The sequence below is a fragment of the Plectropomus leopardus genome, chromosome 21, assembly GCF_008729295.1.
Source record: "Plectropomus leopardus isolate mb chromosome 21, YSFRI_Pleo_2.0, whole genome shotgun sequence".
In the NCBI taxonomy this organism is placed as follows: Eukaryota; Metazoa; Chordata; class Actinopteri; order Perciformes; family Serranidae; genus Plectropomus; species Plectropomus leopardus.
Window position 1 is genome coordinate 4,486,808 of NC_056483.1, and position 21,656 is coordinate 4,508,463.

The 21,656-nt window shown below is 39.2% G+C and overlaps 2 protein-coding genes across 6 annotated transcripts in view; both read left to right on the plus strand.

The window, feature by feature from the left end:
* myo3a (myosin IIIA) overlaps positions 1-21,656 on the plus strand; it is a 75,863-nt gene that overhangs the window by 33,559 nt on the left and 20,648 nt on the right. For 3 of the 5 annotated variants that reach the window (XM_042510532.1, XM_042510534.1, XM_042510533.1), the window contains exons 7-21: positions 2,115-2,260; positions 5,499-5,564; positions 5,683-5,838; positions 7,524-7,565; positions 8,804-8,900; positions 9,962-10,078; positions 11,398-11,502; positions 14,973-15,056; positions 15,730-15,932; positions 17,377-17,475; positions 17,591-17,705; positions 18,530-18,656; positions 19,075-19,285; positions 19,617-19,764; positions 21,426-21,579. In XM_042510532.1, coding sequence (XP_042366466.1) covers positions 2,115-2,260; positions 5,499-5,564; positions 5,683-5,838; positions 7,524-7,565; positions 8,804-8,900; positions 9,962-10,078; positions 11,398-11,502; positions 14,973-15,056; positions 15,730-15,932; positions 17,377-17,475; positions 17,591-17,705; positions 18,530-18,656; positions 19,075-19,285; positions 19,617-19,764; positions 21,426-21,579 — 1,870 coding nt within the window. Of the gene's footprint in view, positions 1-2,114; positions 2,261-5,498; positions 5,565-5,682; positions 5,839-7,523; positions 7,566-8,797; positions 8,901-9,961; positions 10,079-11,397; positions 11,503-14,972; positions 15,057-15,729; positions 15,933-17,376; positions 17,476-17,590; positions 17,706-18,529; positions 18,657-19,074; positions 19,286-19,616; positions 19,765-21,425; positions 21,580-21,656 lie in introns of all 5 variants that reach the window. The other 2 variants (XM_042510535.1, XM_042510536.1) reach the window with 2 other exon arrangements.
* Positions 12,444-14,767, plus strand: LOC121960706 (tripartite motif-containing protein 16-like). The gene has a single exon (XM_042510537.1). The coding sequence runs from the start codon at positions 12,450-12,452 to the stop codon at positions 14,118-14,120; it is 1,671 nt and encodes a 556-aa protein (XP_042366471.1). The 5' UTR covers positions 12,444-12,449; the 3' UTR covers positions 14,121-14,767.

A 21,656-nucleotide genomic window follows, 5' to 3' on the forward strand; every position in this document is an offset into this window, starting at 1 on the left:
CATTTATATTTTAATAACTGAACCCACAACACTGCAGGAAAACCTCTAGTGGCATCCTGTAATCTGCACACTCAACACTGATTGGACGAGATAAGATGAACCATTAGCAACCTCTGCAGGGATAAGACAGGTAACTTTATGCTCTCCTCTAAATGCTGCACCTACGCTAGATTTAAATGCGTTTCCTCCCAGCATGGACACTGTCCCCTGATTTGCCCTTCATAGATAAGCCTCGCAGATTCACTGGTCAAATCGAAATGGACATTTTTACATGAGGTTTGCATGCCGTGCAAATTGTACATTAGAATACACATGACGTGTTTGTCGGTCAGGACTTGAGGATTTTAATCTCATTTGTGTAAAATGTTCGTCCCAAAAGTTACTCAGGGGATTCTGTAGACTACGAGTCTTTGGTTGAAAGGTTAATTGATATCAGGAGCGAGATTTGAAAAGAAAGATTGATGGTGTAATTGTTATAAGAAAAAAAACATTTGGGGTGTTTTTTTTTTATTCTGGAAAATATACAGTGCTGCATTTTGGACTTGATCTTAACTTTCTCAAGAAGAAGTGAGTTGTGGGGTAAGTCGTGTCACGTCTGCACGATGTTATACACTTTGAATGAGCTTTATTTTGATTGATGCTGTGTTGTGAGTATGTTTTTGACTCGAATATACATTTTGATCATTCAGATTTTCAAAATAATATTCACAAGGACTGATTTAACGTAGATTTTTTTGTATTTGTCATGTGGAGGTATTGCAGAATAGTAAGGGACTTTGTGTTTTGTTTTCCATAAAGTGTGTGTGCATACACTTGTGGTTCAGGACGTCTTATTGGCAATGTGGTAATGATTTGCCTGCTTCTCCTGTCTGTGTACATACAAACATGCCTATTGGGAATTGAGAATACAAATTATATTGATTTCAGACCCTCGACAATAATGTTGAATGTGTGTTTGTGTGTGTGGTGATGTGTACACATACCTCCCACTCAGAGATGATTCATACTGTTGATCGGGTACTATGTTGCCCTAAAGACATTGATGATAGACTTTTCAGAGTGCATTGCTGTGCGTGTATGTGTGTGTTCGCTAGTGTTTGTGTGTTTGCGTGGGCGCACTATATTGCTCACAGCAGATGATGATGAGGCTGCGGCTTCAGCGGAGCTCTATTAACCTCTACATTCGGTTCCTTTGATATTTTTGATGTACATTTTGCCCCGGTACATGTTTGTTTAGTGTATTGTGTCAGTACGAGAGCTCCCCAAAATGAAAAAGATCCACTAACAATACATAGATATTGACTCACTAATAAGAAAGCAGGCCCAAACTTTTAAGTTAAGTCCTGAAGTATGTCCTTTATAAACAGGATATGAGACCATTCATGTGTTCGTTGGTTGTTTTAGGGATAGAAAATGTTGAGATTTTCTTAAAGGAATTCTTCATACCACAAATGACTATCTGCATACTAGTTACTCACCTTTTGATGTTGAAGTCATGAAGAAAACTTTTTTCTCGTGTGCCTCAATGTTGAACAAAATATATCAAAACATCTTTTTACAAACTCTCACACAATGCAATGCAATATATTCCAAGTCTCATTTATCCAGTTTTTTGCTCTGTTCTTCCCAAATATACACCTCTTTCCAGTGAAGAGCTGAACTTAGTGAAGCTTATCAATGCCAGACTCCATTGACAAAAACATTAATTTAATCTTCGAACACGAGAACTGCCTCTATCGGTAACTATGTTTGTGTTATTGTGTGACTTTTGTGAATCTATATGTTTAAAACCCCAAAGTGACATAATAACGCAAACATATTAACTGACAGAGGCAGTGGTGGTGGTCCAGCAGATCCCATGTTCAGCAAGATAAAATGATTGTTTTTGTCAGTCTTGCTGTGAAGAGAGCATCAAAACTGGAGAAGTCGCTTGTGTGAAAAACAGAATCTTTGCCAATTCAAAATAATACAGGGTCATATACAAATGGTCATTCTGAGGGTCGAAGTCAGTGTAAACATTTGAATTGGCATGCTTAAACATGACTTACATGGAGCTATTTGTGTTACTCTTTAATCATTTATCGATGTTTTGTTACTCTGTCCTCCTGCTGCAGGTGATAGCATGTGAGCAGCAGCTTGACTCAACCTACGATGCTCGCTGTGATGTCTGGTCGCTCGGCATCACCGCCATAGAGCTGGGAGATGGAGACCCACCCCTCTCCGAACTCCACCCAATGAGAGCCCTTTTCAAAATACCAAGGTGAGTCCCGATCACACTAACACAACAGTCTGTCGTCATCGTCGTCGTCATCATCATCATCATCATCATCATCATCATCATCATCATCATGGGGCTGTGTCTTTGATACTGACACTGTTAATTTAGTCTTAGTCTTTAGTCTTTTTTCAAAACCAGAAAATCAATAACGTTTGAGCTTATCAATATTACTGTTGAGTCCTGTGGGTCCTACAACGTAACATTACATCTCAAGTTGAGTCACATCATTTAAATCCAATCACTGGTCCCACATACATCAATTGTCAGCTGCTGATGATAAAATGACTATTAGGCAAAGGTAAATAAAGAGTCCTTAGTATGTGTTCAAATATAAACAAATATAACAAGAAAAAGAAAATTAAGTTTTTGTGGAGAAACTTGATTAATACAGTTGTTTGGGTAAGATATTTGTTTTCCCAGCAATATAAAAGAAACAGTCACAACATAAGCAAAACCACTTCTGTTAAAAACTTATAGTCACCTCGTGTTTCCACCAAATAATAGAAGATTCGGATCGTTAAGGAGTCTTGATAATGGTATCAATATCAATAAAAATTAACGATCCCCATCCCTACTCATGCCTATCCCTAGTACTTGAGTAAACTTACTTAGTAACTTTCCACCACTGCTGTTTTGTGAAGGTTTGCTAAAAGACTTTTAACTTAGACAATCTTTTTTCAGCAGTGGTGTGAATACAAGTCTTTATTCAGTCCGTCAGAATGTAAAGACAGGGTATTGCTGCAATACTGCAATCCAGAAAAGCCATTTCCTGCTCCACAACACAGTGATTTGCTTCTCTGTACAGACTATCACCAGATAAAGGACAGTCTTTTCATTTCAAATGGCTTTTTTTCTGCTCGCAGGGGCTTATCCATAAACCCCTCCCCTCCTGGCGCTGATCCCATTCATCCCGTCGGTGGAGGCTGAGAGCACAGCCACCCTTTTTCTCATCTGTGTTTTTTGTGGGCTGAAGGTGAAAAGTAATTGTTTATCGTCTCCTGATTCCAGTGTGAGAGCTGCATAAGCACTTACCGTCACTGTCGACTTTACAGCACAGCACTTTGTCCATCACTGTGTGCTCACTCACTCACTCACTCACACGCACGCACACACACACACACACACACACACACAGAGACAGCTCCTGTGACATAGCTGTCCTGTGTGTTTGCTCTGGGGGTCGTGCTCCACAGGAGACATCACGCAGCTCCCTCAGAATCTATGTGACTGCTGCAGCCAGAGCTTCAGGCTGTCTGTTCACACTCCTCACCTCCCTCCTCTCACTACTCGGGCTTTATTCGTCAAGCAGTCTTAGAAAAAGCCACGCTGAGGGCACTGATTCATGCACGGCCGTCTTATTTAATTTACTTTACCTTAAACATTACCAAACAGAGACAAAAGATCGTCAAGAGCAATCCTCATTTGATGTTGTTTTCTATAATACCTTAATACATTTCTCATCTGTTAATTCTATTTTTTTGAATATATTTTTTTATCATAAAGTTTACAAGGGTTAGACACAATTCAACTCAATATATAGACTATTACAGTAAAATGCAAGCCATACAGGGTTCCTTCAACAAATACTACCTTTCTGATGGTCGAATGCATCGTGGGGCAGTTAGTACACAAAGGTCATGTAATTTTAAATTCCGTCTATACTGAATTTTATTTCAGTTAGTATGTTGGTGTGTTATGCTAGCCACCATTTGGGATTTGATGTAAATGAAATGGGTTAGTTGAATTGGAACGTTATCTACCAAGTTAGCTAGGATATGGTCAGATAGTGAGGTCAGCAAGACATAATTTTGGATTTTTTTTTGAATTTAGGAAAGCTAGAAAGTTAGTCAGCTTGTCAGTTTTCTAATAGCTGTTCAGCTGGTTAGCTAACCAGTTTGTTTTCAGTGTCAAGAACTCATTATTACAATACACAGTTATAGCAACAAATGCATATTAAAATAACACAAATGCAAAACCCAATGTCATTCGTAACTTTATATCAGTCCATAAAGTTTCAAATGTTTATGTTCACTGTATGTGGATATTTAGTACGTGAACATATAACATTTCAAATATATTACAGTACTATGTCTACATATTGTAGTACACAACACACATCCACATTGTATATTATACAAAAAATACCTGTGTACTCCTGTGTACAGTCAGCGTACAGACCTAACCTCATTGAGACAAAGATATTAAAAGTGAAAAACCCCCAAATAAAAGAAATGCAAGTACAAATACAACTCTTTCTTATGTGAAAGGCAGGAACAGATTGGATGACATTGTATGTCCAGAAGTCAAATCCCTGCTCTAAGTGTCAGACTCTGGTGCAGACTAAAAATTAAAAGTTCTCTAATTATGCACACGTGTAAAGATTTAAGCTCCAATCCATTATTATGTGCAAAAGAAAAGATTCAAATATGTCTCACATACTGTACAGAGTAAATTTATGACAGTAGAGAGCATGTAAATACAACGTTTTCTTCAGTAATAGAGGTATAAATATAGATTTAAAATACAACCTTATATTTGTTTCTAGGGAATTAAACCTAAACAGTTATGATTTAAGTTTGACTCCACAAGACCCTCTTTGTCTTCAGGATAAGAAAAACGCTTTAATGGTCACAGCATTAGCAGAACAGTCTCCAAGTAAATGCTTCATGCATTTGCTGTCTATATAGGGTGTGTTGTGTGATAAACAGGAGATGCATGTCCTCTCATTAGACCAATTTATTGCTGTCAGAGCCAGCGTGAAAAAAGCCCCAGTACATTAGCAAGCAGCAGCGACTTCCCCAGCACTTGCCAGGAACCCTCATGTAAAAAGGTACTTAAAGCAGAACGAGGAATTAGAGCAAATTAGCTCATTTGTTTGCTGGCTGTGAGGCCTGGTTACTCTTGACCCTTTAACAACATGTGTCTGTTTAAAGGGAAACTTCAAGCCTTTAAAATGTGGTTATACATTTGATAGCGAGCGTTACTGACCATTGCTTTTATGTCATAAATTCAGCCCTTTCAATACCACCCGGCTGCATAGGTGGAGCTCCATTTGTTAGTGCCACTGCAGAAACGCCTCTGGAAGTCCTCGATGACGAATAGTTAAGCTTTCACTCCATCGTTCCACTCTGTGCCTCGGCCTTTTGTTCTCCAGTCCGCCTTCGTAAATCCCATCTCATCTTATCTTTCTATTTATCTTTTCAATTCCCTCCTTTAACAGAAATCCTCCGCCTACTCTCCACCAACCGGAGCTCTGGTCAGACGACTTTAATGACTTCATCTGCAAGTGAGTGCGGACGCTCGTGTGTTTGTTACACCTCTGTGAATAACAAATATTTACACTCATACATAACCACTTTGAATATAAATCTAAGAAATTCATTCCTCTGCATTTTTCCCCTCAGATGTCTGATTAAGGACTTTGAGTTGAGACCAAATGTGCCAGACCTGCTCCAGCATGTGTTCATCAAACAGATTGTCGGCCGAGAGAAAATCCTGCAGAAGCAATTGATTGAACTCATTGACCTCAACCAACAAATAGGAGTCATTGAAAAAACAAGGTATTGTCCAAACAATATTTGCATGCATGTTTTTAGGGCTGTAATCAACCAAAGAAAATCTTGGTCGACTGAAATTCTTCCCACTCTTCAACCAACTGAAAAAAATATTTCCTCTAGATTAAACCCCGTCCTGGTCATGGACTACAGATGAAAACTAGCCTTCTGGCTATATCTGACATATATACTGTTTATTATATGCATTGTGCCTAAGAAATATATACAATAAATCAAGAAAAAAACTGTGTGAATGGCCACAGTAGTCGCCACACAGTCTAAACAAACAAATAAAAACAAATGCCCAACCGGGTATATCACTTTCAGATGCTTAGTAATCCAGTCTTGAACTGCAGTGACTTTGGAGACTTTAAGCCCTATTTGCACTAATATTACACAGGGACTTCCAGTAATTTGTAATAATTGTGGAGGATGCCTGTAATTTTAATTTAGTGCAAATCAGCCATGCCCGTAATTTGTAAAATAAAAATTCCGGGGCAAATTACCTACCATATTTTGGCAAACACAGAGGTCAAGGGATAATATTAGTCCTGTGTGAATCAGTATCTCTCTGATTTGCTTGTGATTTTTTATATTTTTCTTTTATTTTATACTTTTAAATCAGTGCTCCCTTTTCTGCCTCTGTGCTGGTTGAGAATTAAGGAGGCTGCAGTGGAAATTATAAATGAATGTTGTGACAGCATTTTGGGTGCAGACTCATTTAACTACACAACATAGAGACCCATTCCCAGAAAGAGCAAGCTAAAATCCATCAGAAGAGCGAAATCTTAAACACTAATGAGATGGGTGACGTGTATGGCAGCATGTGGTAGGGAACATTTTTCTATCTTTCAACGGGCTAAGAGCAGGGATGGATATAAGTAAAACAGGATGCTATGTGGAGCCTTGACATCATATCTTGGGAATAATGTCAGTGAATTTGAGGAAAATACAGTAAAATACAGAAGTCTCCAGTGCAAATAGGGCTTTAGTAAAATAATCCTGTTGTGATAAAGGCGACACCGAATGTCTTCTGTGATTATTTACCTGATTTCAAACTATCACCAGCCGCCCAATCACAGTGGAGAATGAACAGGACAAATGCCACAAAAAAAATCATCCCAAAAGGACGAATACAAGTGCTGAACAACAACACTCATTTTCCAGCTGGGAAAAGAAGCACTTTGGTGGACACGCAGCCCTTTTAAAGTAACAACAGCGATTGGTGGACCAGTGAGAATTTGGTCAGACACGAGCATATCGACCAACATTTTACTAGAAGTTTACAGCCCTACAGTTTTCTGTCCCAAATCTCACATTTCTATGTTTAGTCCTCACGTGTTTAGAGTACTCCTATTTGTCTCACAGCGCGAGCAGAATTCACACACACCATTAAATGTTTGATAGATTTTGTTATAAAACCCCAAGAAAAACTTAAAGCCTGCAAGCTTCCCTGTCAGTGGGTTTTATATGGTAGGCTGCAGCTTAGCTTTTGCAGACAGTATAATCCAAATTACCCTCCTTGCAGGATGTTTTACAAGCCCTGTCACTCTCACATAAACAACAGCTCAATCCTGCTCCAGCTTCCACTCGAGGTGCAGGCTGCACCGCGTGAGTGAAAAAATGTTGGCCCAGAAAGTGTGTGTTGCCCTTATGGTCATGAAATGTTAATCCTATTTCTGTCGTTTAAGCCATCATGGAAAGACAGACAGAAGCACAGACAGTAAAGACAGGTAACATATGCCTATATGACCTTTATGCCACAGTAGGAGTAGATGATAATTGGCTTTTTTTTTTTTTGTTCAGTCGAAGCTCTTGTTGTAGTTGTGATCACACATGTATTTGCAATCAACTACATGGGCTGATTTTAGATTGGTTACATGCTTCCACCCTGCCAGCGTAAACATTGTCGTCCGTCTCATGAGTTGTCACGTTTTCCTTTTTTTTCTGCCCTTTTCTGTTTGTATCATGCTGTTATTTGATGCTTTAGTCTAAGTGCTTATGACCTTTGCCGTAAACCAACTACAGCAGCTGATGAGCCTGATGATGGGACATTACCACCATTATCAACTTAGTTATGATACTTTTTTTGGATGTGGCAGTCATTTTAAATGCAGCACTATATTTGCTGTTTGCTGCTACGTTGATACATATTGATAATTCCAGATTTCTTTATTGATAGTATTTAAAGGTATACTATGCAGGCATTGTTGGCAACCATTTGTAAACAAAATACTCAAACTTGCCCCCGCCTTCCTGTGCTGCTTGTATCTGGTACTACTTTTGTGCAATTGTAGAAATTTTAGATTTGCTCTAATGAAAAAGCCAACCAAGCTAACCACCAGCGCCTCCCCATCCACCAGAAAATAGTTTATAAAGGTTGCTTTTTGGGGTTGGAGGATACATGCCCAGAAAAATCCCAAACACAAAAGAATAAGATAATAAGAAAAATATTCAGAGGGCAGAGTCTCTACAAATATAAACACAACCACACATTTCTAGTGGGTCATAAGTGATGATTTTGAATGAGTCTGTACATTGCATTTTCAGGAAAATGCTGCATAGTGTACCTTTTTAAATGACTTGTCACAGTAAGTATTAAATATGTAAATGTATGATATGATGGAGGCCCTCTGGTACAATTTCCCTATAATGTATAATTTATAAAAGAGAATATCATGATCAGGTTGCCGTTTTGAATGATCTGACCTGTCGGTGTTTCACTGAGTAGAAGGAAAGATATTTGTGAATCTGGATGTGGTTTTAGTTCATGTAGTTGAAGCTTTGATTACATTGGCATTGTTTAGGATTTGTTTTAAGTACCATTTGCCTTTAACAAACACCATCGACAGCACTGTGCACAGCCACAGTATGTGCTCATAATAGACCGAATTTAGACTACTGAAATTGTCATGTAAACTTTATATACCTTACATGGCTCAGTGAAAGTTGTGGATTCTGTGAGTTCTAGGCATGAACGCATTCACACTAAAAGAGGAGGCCACATGAAGACACAGACTGACCCCGATGAGGTGGACGACCTCGCCACCCTCGAAGTTCTAGATGAGGTAAGAAAGTGGACAAACGGATCATTGAAGTAGCTATACGTCTCAAAAAAAAAAAACAATAATACTTTGCTATAGTCATGAGGGGAGAGATATGTAAAGAATGCCAATAATAATGTCAGATGCAAGACAACTCTCAAAATATTTCATGACAGAGGGCATCATTTAGTTCTCAGCTATGGAGACACAATGCTTTTTTAGACTGCATTTTATTCATAGTATACCCTTACAACAAGTTCCATTTTGTGGCATTCAGGATTTTTTAAATTGTATTACAGAATCCACTACTGAACTTTCAATCTCAGCTCAGAAAAATAAAAATTAAACATCCACATTTCCGTGACAACTGAGCAATCCCCATCTGCTGAGGAAGATAGTGTGATGCAATAAAAAGCTCCAGAACAGCTACTAAATAGACCTTACAGTGAGATTGTTTTGACCTCTAAGTTTATTGTTGTTAAACTGGCCAAAATGATTAAATTTACGCTGAGAAAAAAAAAGCAAAACAATTTTTATGCATTTTACAAAAAACATTTTGTGATATAAAGTAGTGATGATTGCATCCAAGGTCTGTTTTTTGAACACTAAAATTATTTGTATAGACACAATCCAAGGTCAGGCACTTTTATTTATTTATTTTTTTACCCCACTGTTTATGAGAACATTCAGCATAATGTCTCCCCGATCACCTGTGCTGTGAGTGAGAAATGCACGCCAGCATCTTTTGCACAAATAACATTTGGAACCATTTATCATATCTGAGCTCTGCATTGACGTATTGAATGATACAATCAGTCTCAGTTGCCAGCGGATATTTCCACCCATCCTTCAATATGCGCAGCTCTTCTGGTATGAGGGAGGCAGCGCTGCGCTGCTGTTGTTGATGTACCTGTCCTGGCAGTGTGAAGACAGGAGAATTAATCACCATATGACACGAAGATAATGCACTGACGTAACAGGCGTCACACAGGCTTTGACTATAGTCAGGACACAAGCTAAAGTATTGCTTGTTATCTCTCGCAATATACTTTGACGATTTGTTTTATTGTGCAAATCTTTTTCAGAACACGGTCACAGAGCAGCTTCAAAGCCGCTATGGACGAGATCAAATCTACACGTATGTAGGAGACATCCTGATCGCAGTCAATCCTTTCCATAAGATGGAGATATACACTCCCCAGGTGTGTGCATCTTTGTGTTTCTTTCACTCACCTGCGCTCGTACATTTTGTCAATAAGGCAATGAATGAAGCCGAGTACATCTCATTAGTGCCTCTGCAGTGCTTCAGTCGGCTGCATCCCATTTGGCCTCACCTGTGCACACACACACGCACACACACACACACACACGCACACACACACATCCACACACTGTTCCCCTGCCTCTGCTTTAGCTCACTGAACATATTTTCCTCTCAGTCATCATGTTTTTCTTTGCCTCAAGTTTGTCGCTACTTTTCTTTTCTCTATTCCCAGAACAAAAATATATTGTGTCGTATGGACAGTTTTTCAGAAAGAAAATTTCCATTTGCTCATAGTGCAAACAACCCAATCACCAGAAGAAAATGTCAGCTTTTTGTAGTTTCTGTAAACCGTGATTACAGAACTTATGTATCATGTTAAAGTGATGTAGATTATGAGCTGACTTTGTCATCATGAGGTGGAGGGGATGGAGGATGGCATTACACTTATGCAAGAATACTGCCAAGTTGCAGACCACTTTTCAAAACCAACAAAAACCAACACCAGTTAAAGAGTCATTGCTCCATTCCCTGCAGTTTTTGAGACCCCAAACATTGGCGTTTACAGTGCCCCATTGCTGATTTTCCAGCAACTTTTTAGCTTATTTTGTTGCAAGCCATAGCTGTTTTTCTAGTGGCCCTTAAACACCAAATGTCGGTGTGTTGTATTGACCCTTCACTGTTTTTCCCGAAGTTTTTTAGGCAAACATGGTTATTTCGTAATGACCTGTTACTGTTTTTCCAATGGATTTTTAGCCCCAAATGTCGGTATTTTGTATGTCCCATTGCTGTTTTTCCATTGGCTTTTTGGGCACTAAACATGGGTATTTTGTTATGGCCTATCACTTTTTTCCAGCAGGGATAATGATACCATTTTACTGAAACATTACTTGCATTTCCTGCCAGGGATAGTGGCCAGAAAGCTGTTTTTTTGCTTGCTTTTCAAGGAGAGACTGTGCACCAAAACCTTTTTTAAAAAAGAAAGTCAAAACATGATATTTTCCTCAAAATAACCAAGTGGTTTTTGTGCCCAAACAAAACCATAGTGTTGCATAAAATTTCAACATATCTGCTACGACATAACATACAAGTGTAACATATTCAGGGTTTACAGAAACATCACCAACTTTGTTTTTAAAGTTTGGCTTGAGTGCAAGTGCAAGTTTATTTTCTTCCACGTGCTGTTTACATTATGCTATCCACTATATTTATATGCCCTAAATTTGATTATTCTCTTACTGTCAACTCTTTTGTTTGTAGTACACCAAGATGTACATAGGAGCAAAGCGTACAGCTAACCCACCACACATCTTCGCTGTGGCCGACATCGCCTACCAGTCCATGGTGTCATATAATGCAGACCAGGTAATGTGTTGATATTCTTGTTGTTATTTGATAATAATTCATAAGTGCTGAAAGATACTTTTAACTCACCATGTCTCTGAGTTACCAAATATCCTTTTGTCATTTTGGCATTTAGTGTCACAGAAAATTCAAAATATAGATAAGAATATTTCTATTTTAATTAGTAATAGTAATATAGTTATCGTGGTTGTATTTTTACAAGGAGGTGTGGGTTGATTAATATGAGGAGCTTCATGAGGGTTATTATTTATGAATTCCACCAAAGAAGTTAGGTTTTGTTTGTCAGTGCAGTTTGTTGTTTATTTGTTGTTTGTATGTCTGCAAAATTACTGAAAATGTACTGGCCCAGTTTTTAATTCCATTACAACAACAAAATGCACCTTTTACTCAAAATTACATTCTGAATATAAACTGTTTTCTTCAAAAAGACTTAAAACACTTCATCAAAGTATATATTTTCATTATATTTTACCACAATATTGGGGTTTCTTTACATTTGTAGCAGTGATTTATGTGTCTTTTATATCTTTTGAGTTATTATGAACAATAAAACGTTTGATTAAACTTAACAACTCAGTAATTTAAAACCGGTGTCATCTCAGAGCTTGCTGATTCTAAGAATAGCTTACTTCCTGAAAGCAAAAGTGCTTTAAATGAGAAATGAGCTCTCTTGTAAACAATTGTAAAACACACATTATCTAGTCTGCTCTTCTTCCTGAATGAATAAAAGCTCGATAACCCCTCCATCCTCTTCCTGCTTTCAAACTCAGTCAGCTCCAGTCTGTCCACACATGTTCCCTCCTCATTAGATCTACAATGTTCAGATAGGTGTAACCAACATGTAGTCACAAGCAGGAGCTGCAGAAGCACATGTTGTTTAGATCTGAGCTCAAACTAGTTTCACTTCTGAGAAAATGAAACTCAAACAGTCATTACTACGAGGTGAAATGGCGCAGAAAGGAGTTCAGCTGGACCGGGAAACCTTCTCTTGTTTGATCTGTTTGGATCTGCTGAAGGATCCCGTGGCTATTCCCTGTGGTCACAGCTACTGCATGAGCTGTATTAAAACCTTCTGGGATGATAAGGATGAGAAGAAAATCCACAGCTGCCCTCAGTGCAGGCAAACTTTCAGCCCGAGGCCTGTCCTGGTGAAAAACACCATGTTGGCAGTGTTAGTGGAGGAACTGAAGAAGACCAGACTCCAAGCTGCTCCTGCTGATCTCTGTTATGCTGGACCTGAAGACTTGGCTTGTGATGTTTGCACTGGGAGAAAACTGAAAGCTGTGAAGTCCTGTTTGATGTGTCTGATCTCTTACTGTGAGAAACACCTCCAGTCTCATTATGAATCGCCTGCCTTTGAAAAACACAAGCTGGCGGAGCCCTGCAAGAAGCTCCAGGACAACATCTGCCCTCGTCACGATGAGGTGATGAAGATGTTCTGCCGCACTGATCAGCAGTGTATCTGCTATCTCTGCCCTGTGGATGAACACAAAGGCCACAACACAGTCTCAGCTGCAGCAGAAAGGACTGAGAAGCAGAAAGAGCTCGAAGTGAGTCGACAAAACATCCAGCAGAGAATCCAGGACAGAGAGAAAGATGTGAAACTGCTTCAGCGGGAGGTGGAGGCGATAAATCACTCTGCCGACAAAGCAGAGGAGGACATTGAGAAGATCTTTACTGAGCTGATCCGTCTCATGGAGAAAAGAAGTTCTGATGTGAAGCAGCAGGTCAGATCTCAGCAGAAAACAGAAGTGAGTCGAGTCAGAGAGCTTCAGGAGAAGCTGGAGCAAGAGATCGCTGATCTGAAAAGGAAAGACGCTGAGCTGAAGGAGCTCTCGCACACAGAGGACCACAACCTGTTTCTGCAGAGCTACCCCTCACTGTCACGACTCAATAAATCAAACTCACCTAGCATCAATATCCGTCCTCTGCTGTACTTTGAGGACGTGACAGCGGCTTTGTCAGAAGTCGGGGATAAACTGCAGGATGTTCTGAGAGAGAAGTGGACAAACATCTCACTGTCAGTGGCTAAAGTGGATGTTTTACTGCCTCATCCAGAGCCTAAAACCAGAGCTGAATTCTTAAAATATTCATGTGAAATCACACTGGATCCAAATACAGCAAACCCTCAGCTGCTTTTATCTGAGGGGAACAGAAAAGCAACATTAATGAGAAAAGAACAGCCTTATTCCAGTCACCCAGACAGGTTCATTTTCATTTTGCAGGTCCTGAGCAGAGAAAGTCTGACTGGGCATTGTTACTGGGAGGTGGAGTGGAGTGGGAAACAGGTTTATGTAGCAGTCACCTACAAGGATATCTGCAGAGCAAGCTTCTTGGATGACTGTGGATTTGGAAAAAATAACAAATCTTGGGCATTTTGTTGTCACAAAACCGGTTATACATTTTATCACAACAGTGTCAGCACTCAGATCTCAGCTCCTCACTGCTCCAGATTAGGATTGTACCTGGATCACAGAGCAGGTATTCTGTCCCTCTACAGCGTCTCTGACACCATGACTCTCCTCCACAGAGTCCAGACCACATTCGCTCAGCCGCTCTATGCTGGACTTAAACCTTTCTCTTATGGAGCCACTGCTAAGTTCTGCAAACTCAAATAGTCAGATGTCATTGTATTTTATTTTCTTAAAACAGTTTTGTCTTTTATTGCTCACAGCTGACTTGCTGCTTTCCACACTTTGATTCTGTTGCTGATTCAACATGCTGAATTTGCCTGAATAACAGCTGACTAGTGCCAACGGTACGGGATCAATTGCAAAAACTAGTGTGACAGACGCTCACCTACAGTCTGACATTGAGCAACAGTCAACCGTCAACTTGATGTGACATATCACATCTATGAGTTCCTTTAAGTAGCGACCCCTCATGTGTTTGTTTACCTAAAAACTGGTTGTTTGTATCGATGAATTTTAGTGTTTCTAATCTCCCACTGCGTCAAACTTGCGAGAAAAAGCATCAAATTTTCATTCAGCGTAGATATTTTTTTTCTTTTTCTACATATGTAAAGAAATTCCTAATTACATTTAGTTTTGTTTGGTAGACCAAATATTTTGTTGTTGTGAGGAACTGTAGAATTGTGTTTATCCCCATCGTAATCAATAAGGAGATCATTCTTTTCTTTTACATTGCTGAGAGTGTGTGGATGAAGATGAAACTGCATGAAATCATCAAACAAGAGTCATTCAATAGACTTTACTGATGAGATGTCTGAACAAATTGAAGGTTTAAACAATTAATAAACAAACTTGAAAAAAGTATTTTCTTCTTGCCTTCATTCCAGGGTATCAGACAAAGCTAACGTGAAACTGATATTGCATATCACAGACTGGACTATTGGCCTTAGCGGAGGTCTGCGCTCTCTGAGTGCCCTTGTAGTTATTACAAATTTTACTTTGAATATCAGATAAAGGATTTAAATATATCGATATTTTTTTGTGACTTCCTGTTCACAGTGTGTCGTGATCAGCGGTGAAAGTGGAGCTGGGAAAACGGAGGGTGCTCATCTGTTGGTACAGCAGCTCACAGTTCTTGGAAAGGTGAGTCATAATGCAGGAATATAAAAGAAATGCTAGATTCATGTTCTCCCCATAGGACATCTATTTGTGACTGGCAAGAAGTTAAACTTAAAACCACTTAAAATGATGATGAAAGTGTATGAATAAGTCTCGGATGACCAGGTAATCTTTTTCTAGGGCTGCGTAACATGAGGAAAAAATACATTTATGATAAATATTGCAATAGCTATATTGCTTGCCATAAACATATATGAAAGGGTATTTGGTTCTGCCTTTCTGCTGCTTTCAGTATACTAACAAAATGCAACAAATTCTTTTTAACATGATTTTACTGAAAAAAACACTGAAACCAAAATAGTTTGACAGTTTTGATCATCAACATCTGTGAGCCTTAAACTGAGAACCTGCACACCTCCAACACACTATCAATTTGTTTAAAAAACTGCACTCTTGAGGCAATTTAAACATCCTTCGATGGGTTGAGCTTCCAGCTGATGTCAGTCAGGATTTTCAACCAGACTAAAAAGAAAGTTCCATTTCAGTTCACTCCTTTTATAGTCTGGGATGAAATAAGCAGAGGCGGTATCACTTTTGATGGGAATACCATGAAGAGAAAGTAATTTCTTGACAATATGCTTATTACTTCCACTACATTGATTTCCCAGTTTCTGAGCTGGAATAATGTTTTATTCAGGCCAATAATCGGACGCTTCAGGAGAAGATCCTGCTGGTGAACAGCCTGGTGGAAGCATTCGGAAACGCCTGCACCGTCATCAATGACAACTCCAGCCGCTTTGGCAAATACCTGGAGATGAAGTTCACCTGCGGAGGAACCGTGGTCGGAGCACAGATATCCGAGTACCTGCTGGAGAAATCCAGAGTCATCCACCAGGCAGTGTAAATATCATCTGATATATTACCTACTATATCACACTTAAGTGCAAAAAAAATCTGCCATGCAAACCTATTCAAACTACAATTTTTTGATTCATCAGTATTCAATCATAAAAACATGTACTGTATTATTTCTGGGTGTCATTCTGGGCTTTTGCTTTGGAATTTGTAATTTTTTACTGTTTTACACCTGATTATGTCTTTTTTTAAATATAACATATTTGGCATATGGAGAAAATACATGCTATCTCCACCAGATGCACTATCACAATCAATGTTGCTACAAATCATTCACACATCCCAGGCTGTCGTTATCACAAAAAAAATCTACTGTGCATGTAGTAAGATGAGAATAATTCAATTTTTGTGATTTTTTTAAAATCTCAAAACATGACAAAAATCTAGCATTTAAAGGGTTAAAACTCTGAAAATTAATGAATATTTGACGTTTATGATTAGGAGTGATGTTTGTTAAAAAATAACTCCATGAAAGTGGAAAATAATATTGATGTAAAATATTTTTTAAAGCTTGATTTTTTTAAAAGGGCATTTTGTGCACAAAGCAACACAAGTGTGTGTAACATTCAAGCCGGCCCTAAGGGTTAATGTAAGCAATCTTATGATACTTGCTGTTATAACCTTCATTTGATTGTGACATTAGAAGAAATTTAAATCATTTATTAGTACATTTTCTGAAAGAACATTGCCAAGAAGGTTGTTTTTCTGTCTGCTGGTCAGAGATCAGTGTTTAATAGACTTTTGTCTCTCGTCTTTTCACCTCTGCTTCTCCATCTGAAACTGCTGGCATTTTGCCTTCAACCTGCACTTCAGTCACTCCATCTTTCCCTCTTATCGTGTGTCTGGGGAGTGGACCAGGTCAAGTGGAGGGGCTAGCTTATTTCCTGTTTGATCAAAGATTGTGGTCCTGTATGAGTCCTTAGTGGAGCTTCAAAGGCAGACTCGAGGATTTCGTTAGAAAACAGACACACGGTTCAGAGGGTCTGTTTTGGCTGCAAGCATTTTATGTAACTGCACTTCATCCTGTTATTGGATACTAATTTTGGGGGGATAGCAAACGTTTTTTTTTCTTCAAAGATGCATTCATATTTTATTACCTCTGCAAGGAATGTTATGTTTTCTGATTTGTTTGTTTCTGAGGGGGATTTTGATGTTTTACTATTCATATGTTTTCTAGGTGTGGTTTTCATATCAGCCAGTATAGGTTTCTACCACACCCTCAAATGTACTTTCTATATGTTTTATCCCCATTGTGCTTTGTATTATTTAAAACAATTAAACAAATAATTTGGCTCCCACACATGTTACCAAAATCCCGTTCAAACATCTCATTGACTTCAAGATGAGGGAACAGGGAGTGCTAAAATGCTAACATGTTTTAGGACGTAAGAACTGAATTAATGAGCTATGTCTTTGCATGTTTCCACAGAGGGGAGAGGAACTTCCACATCTTCTACTACATTTATGCCGGCCTGGCTGACAGGAAGAAACTCGCCCACTACAAGCTTTCCGACAACAAAACACCTAAGTAGGTTTGACGTCCCTCAGCCCTTCTCTGAAACACTGTTATTTCCCTCTCTCAGCACAAACTTCCTACTTCCTGAGAATCCTGATCTTATTTTGTTCCTTTTTGTGATTTGTAGGTATCTGCATAATGAGCACATTAAATTAGGGCCTGACATAGTGAGCAACACCTTCTATAAGGAGCAGTTTGATGCAGTGGAGCAGTGTTTCAAAGTCATCGGATTCACCCTGGAGGTAAAACTACGGCATTCATTACTGGCTGAAAAGTGGTTTAACAGCATAACCTTGATCCTGACATCTACACAGACATGCCCTCTTTTATATATTTCATATATGAGAATCAGTTTAACATGTAATCGCATAACTTAAGAATTAAAATTAGTGTATTAGTAGCTCCTGAGGTACGCTCTAATGCATGAGATGAAGCATGAAGCTACAGGCACATGTAGGCAGTCAGCTGTTGGCATTGTGCGAGCTAATGAGGCCCAGAGAACTGATTGCCTCTGGGATCTGCACGTCAATAGTACTTATCCTGTAATCACTTGGCAGTGCTGGAGGAACAACCTTCTCTCCTGCAGAACGCCTTGTCTTGCATGAAATCACAGTGTATGAAGATGATCTTTGAGGCAAGGTTATCTATTCTGCAACTTCACTAACCAGGACCCTTAGAGTAATAGAATAGGAAGAAAAAAAATACAATTTGACTCAACTCTGTTCTTTAAAATCTTACTTTTGTTGACATCTTCTGATGTTCTTACTATCTTAATAACTTTTTCATGTATTACTTGTTCATTTATCTCTTATTCATCTGTTTTTATCTTATTATCTTTGTTTAATACCCACGGATGTGCTGTCCTATTCATGTTGTCATGTTGCTTATTACTATTGCAGCGAATAATACTGTGAGATCTTAGTTTGTAGAAAGTTTAAGTATGAAAACAGACATTACAGTATCTTTAAAATGGATGTAAGAAGTATCTCTTATTCATGGTAACATCATACTGTCTCCCTGCCTCTGGGGTTATCTACAGTAACTCGCCGTCTTATCACCTCTGCAGGAGCTGGGCAGCGTTTACAGCACTCTCGCTGCCATCCTCAACTCCGGCGACATCGAGTTTTCTCCAGTTGTCTCGGAGCACCAAACAGACAAGAGCGACATCGCCAACATTTCTGTCCTGGAGAACGGTAAGAGGAGAGAGAGGCGTGGTGTGTGATGGTGTGAACCCAAATATGAGTCTGAATTTCCTCTGCGACACTCCTCACACTCCCTCCTCTGCTCCTCCTCATTAAAGTGTTGCTCTGAAATAGAATATCTATCAGTATTTCCAAAACATAATTACCAAACATACACCTGCAATGGTTAGATTTTAGAGGACATTATTCCTCTGCGGTAATATATTTTCTAAATTTGGACATCTTTGCTGAGTGGTAATTTACAGAACTGTGTAGATAAGGTTTATTAATTTAATGTGACTGATGAGTGTTCTCCATCACCTGCACAAGGTTGGACATTTGCACACCCTGCATGCATCACTTACACTTAGTCCACTTCAGAAATGTCATCCTCCTGTTTCATCCTTTTCCTTATCTAATGTCCCCTCAGTGGCATCACTGCTGTGTATCCGCTCAGACGAGCTCCAGGAAGCCCTGACCTCCCACTGTGTCGTGGCCCGAGGAGAGACGATCGTCAGGCCCAACACGGTGGAAAAAGCGGCAGAGGTGAGAGACGCCATGAGCAAGGCTCTCTATGGCCGCCTCTTCAGCTGGATTGTCAATCGCATCAACGCGCTGCTGCGGCCCGACAGCCACCTCGGGTGAGAACAGGAGCAGAAACTGTGATGTGTTGTGTTTGGCTGTCATGAATGCAGAATGAGGTCATCTCAGGAAGCATGCAACTTGTGACAAGAGGCCATAACTAGAAAAGTCTTCATTTTCAGAATGCATAAACTTCTGATGCAGACTAATTGTTATGTTATATAGAGGGAATACACAAAAATAAGTTGTATTAGTACTTATTTATTGTGTCTTACCCTCTTCACTGTTTAAATTGATAAAATGTGCACATCTTTTGGATGCTGTCAAACTGCAGAGGGCAATTGATGCGAATAACGGAGTTAAGTGACGTTTCAATCCTCTCACCTCCAGAGAGAATGATAAGGGCTTGAACATCGGCATCCTGGACATCTTTGGTTTCGAGAACTTCAAGAAGAACTCATTCGAGCAGCTCTGCATCAACATCGCCAACGAGCAGATCCAGTTTTACTTCAACCAGCACATATTCGCCTGGGAACAGGTAAACCAGCATTCACCTTAAACTATCACTGAAATCAAGAAATGCTCTCTGTATGCATTCTTCACCTCGGCACCACCTCATTTCCATCTAAACAGTGATAACATGGCGTCATTTGTCACTCTGCACTTTAAGAGAGATGGCAGGGGTAAAATATGCTGCTGTCTTTATTTACGGGAGAATGAGGTTGGCGATTGTCCCTTTATGCAGTCTCGTGGGTGTGTTTTGCCTTGAGGGGGCAGAGAATGCTTTGCTAATGTTAAATGATTTGGTCTCACCCATAGAGAGGAGCCATAAATCATCCCCAACGAGGGTCAATTAGGAGTTGAAGACAGTTAGCGTTTGACTTAATCTCACTCTTGGGTATTGTTGGCATCAGGCCCAGAAATACATTTGTTCTATAGTACCACCATATATGCAGAGCACAGGGGGAACGTACAGGGCATTGGCAATAATAATGTGTCACATCTACAGCAAAATAAAGCAGAAATGTTTCCATACATGTTAACATGTGTGGTTACATATTGTCCTGGTCGGTCTGCATCCATACAGATGTTTTGATGTGCTTTGTTTACCACACAGTGTGAACGTCAGGCTGGAATAAGCACACTGATTTGTGTTGTTTGTTCCCACTTTGTCCTTTTCCTCTTTGAATAGAAGTCTCCGGTAATGTTGCTGAGTCATAGCAGGAGCTCTGAGAGTCAGTCACCCTGATGTGATCAGGTTAGCTGAATATAAAGTGGAGGCCTTCGCTCCGTTTACGGGGGAGGGGAGCGTGTCACCAAGTATAATACAAAAAGAAGCAACAGTCACTGAATACTGGCATTGATTTGGGGTTGGTTTGGATGATAGCCAGTTTATGATGTCAGATGTCTCAAGTGTCATTGTTATCCCAAAGTTTAGACTTTCTGAAACTTCAAGCATGACATTAAAAATATAAAGGCATGAAAATGGCTGGTTAGAAGAAAAAATGTATTTGACCATTTGAAAGCTGAGCAAATTGGCTTGATTTCTGTCAAAAACATGGAAAGATGAGCAATGAGCAACAACATAAAAAATGATCCAAAATGTATCAAGAAATTCTTTAAAAAAAAACTAAAAAGGAATAAACTACCTGAAATAAAGTTATTTTTTTAAAATGTTTTTTTTTTTTTTTTAAAAACATTAGGGAAAAAATATGCTTTAAAATGTAATTAAAATAATTTGTAACATAGTTTTAATTATGTAATTATAATTTGTATATGATATATATTGATTAATGAGCCAAAAAAAAGAGAAAAAAACATGTCTATGATTCTATTATGAGTCGATGAATCAGATTCATTATGTAAATTCTTCGTGGGGACACCCCTAATTAAGTTTCTTTACTCAAAGTGATACCAGCATTCATCTTGTTCCTGGCGTTTCTCTTTTTTCACTGAACTGGCTGCTCTTCTTCTCTGAGGCTGATGGAGCCAGAGAGGACCATTCATTTGTCTCATAATAGGTGATAACAACAGAAAACAGAGATGGGTTTTTCACACTATTAAGTTTGCTGCTTCCACCAAACTTTATACAGTATTTTAACCTACTGGAAACTTTGTTGGGCACAATAAAAACAGAAAATCTGGGACATCGCCTTGCAACTGCAACGAAATTCAACCGCCTATGTTTTTTCTGTCCAGGATGAGTACCTGAATGAGGAGGTTGACGCTCGGATGATTGAGTATGAAGACAACCGTCCCCTCCTGGACCTGTTCCTGCAGAAGCCCATGGGGATGCTCTCACTTCTGGATGAGGAAAGTCGCTTCCCACAGGCCACCGACCAGACCCTCGTAGGTCAGTGGTCTTAAGCACCTTTTTTTAATACACTAGAGGGATTTTTTTCTGTACAGTTCAAATTCGCAATGCAGGTG

What these genes read in the sequence shown, in the direction of transcription:
- LOC121960706 (XM_042510537.1), top strand. Translation starts at nt 12,450, where the DNA reads ATGGCGCAGAAAGGAGTTCAGCTGGACCGGGAAACCTTCTCTTGTTTG.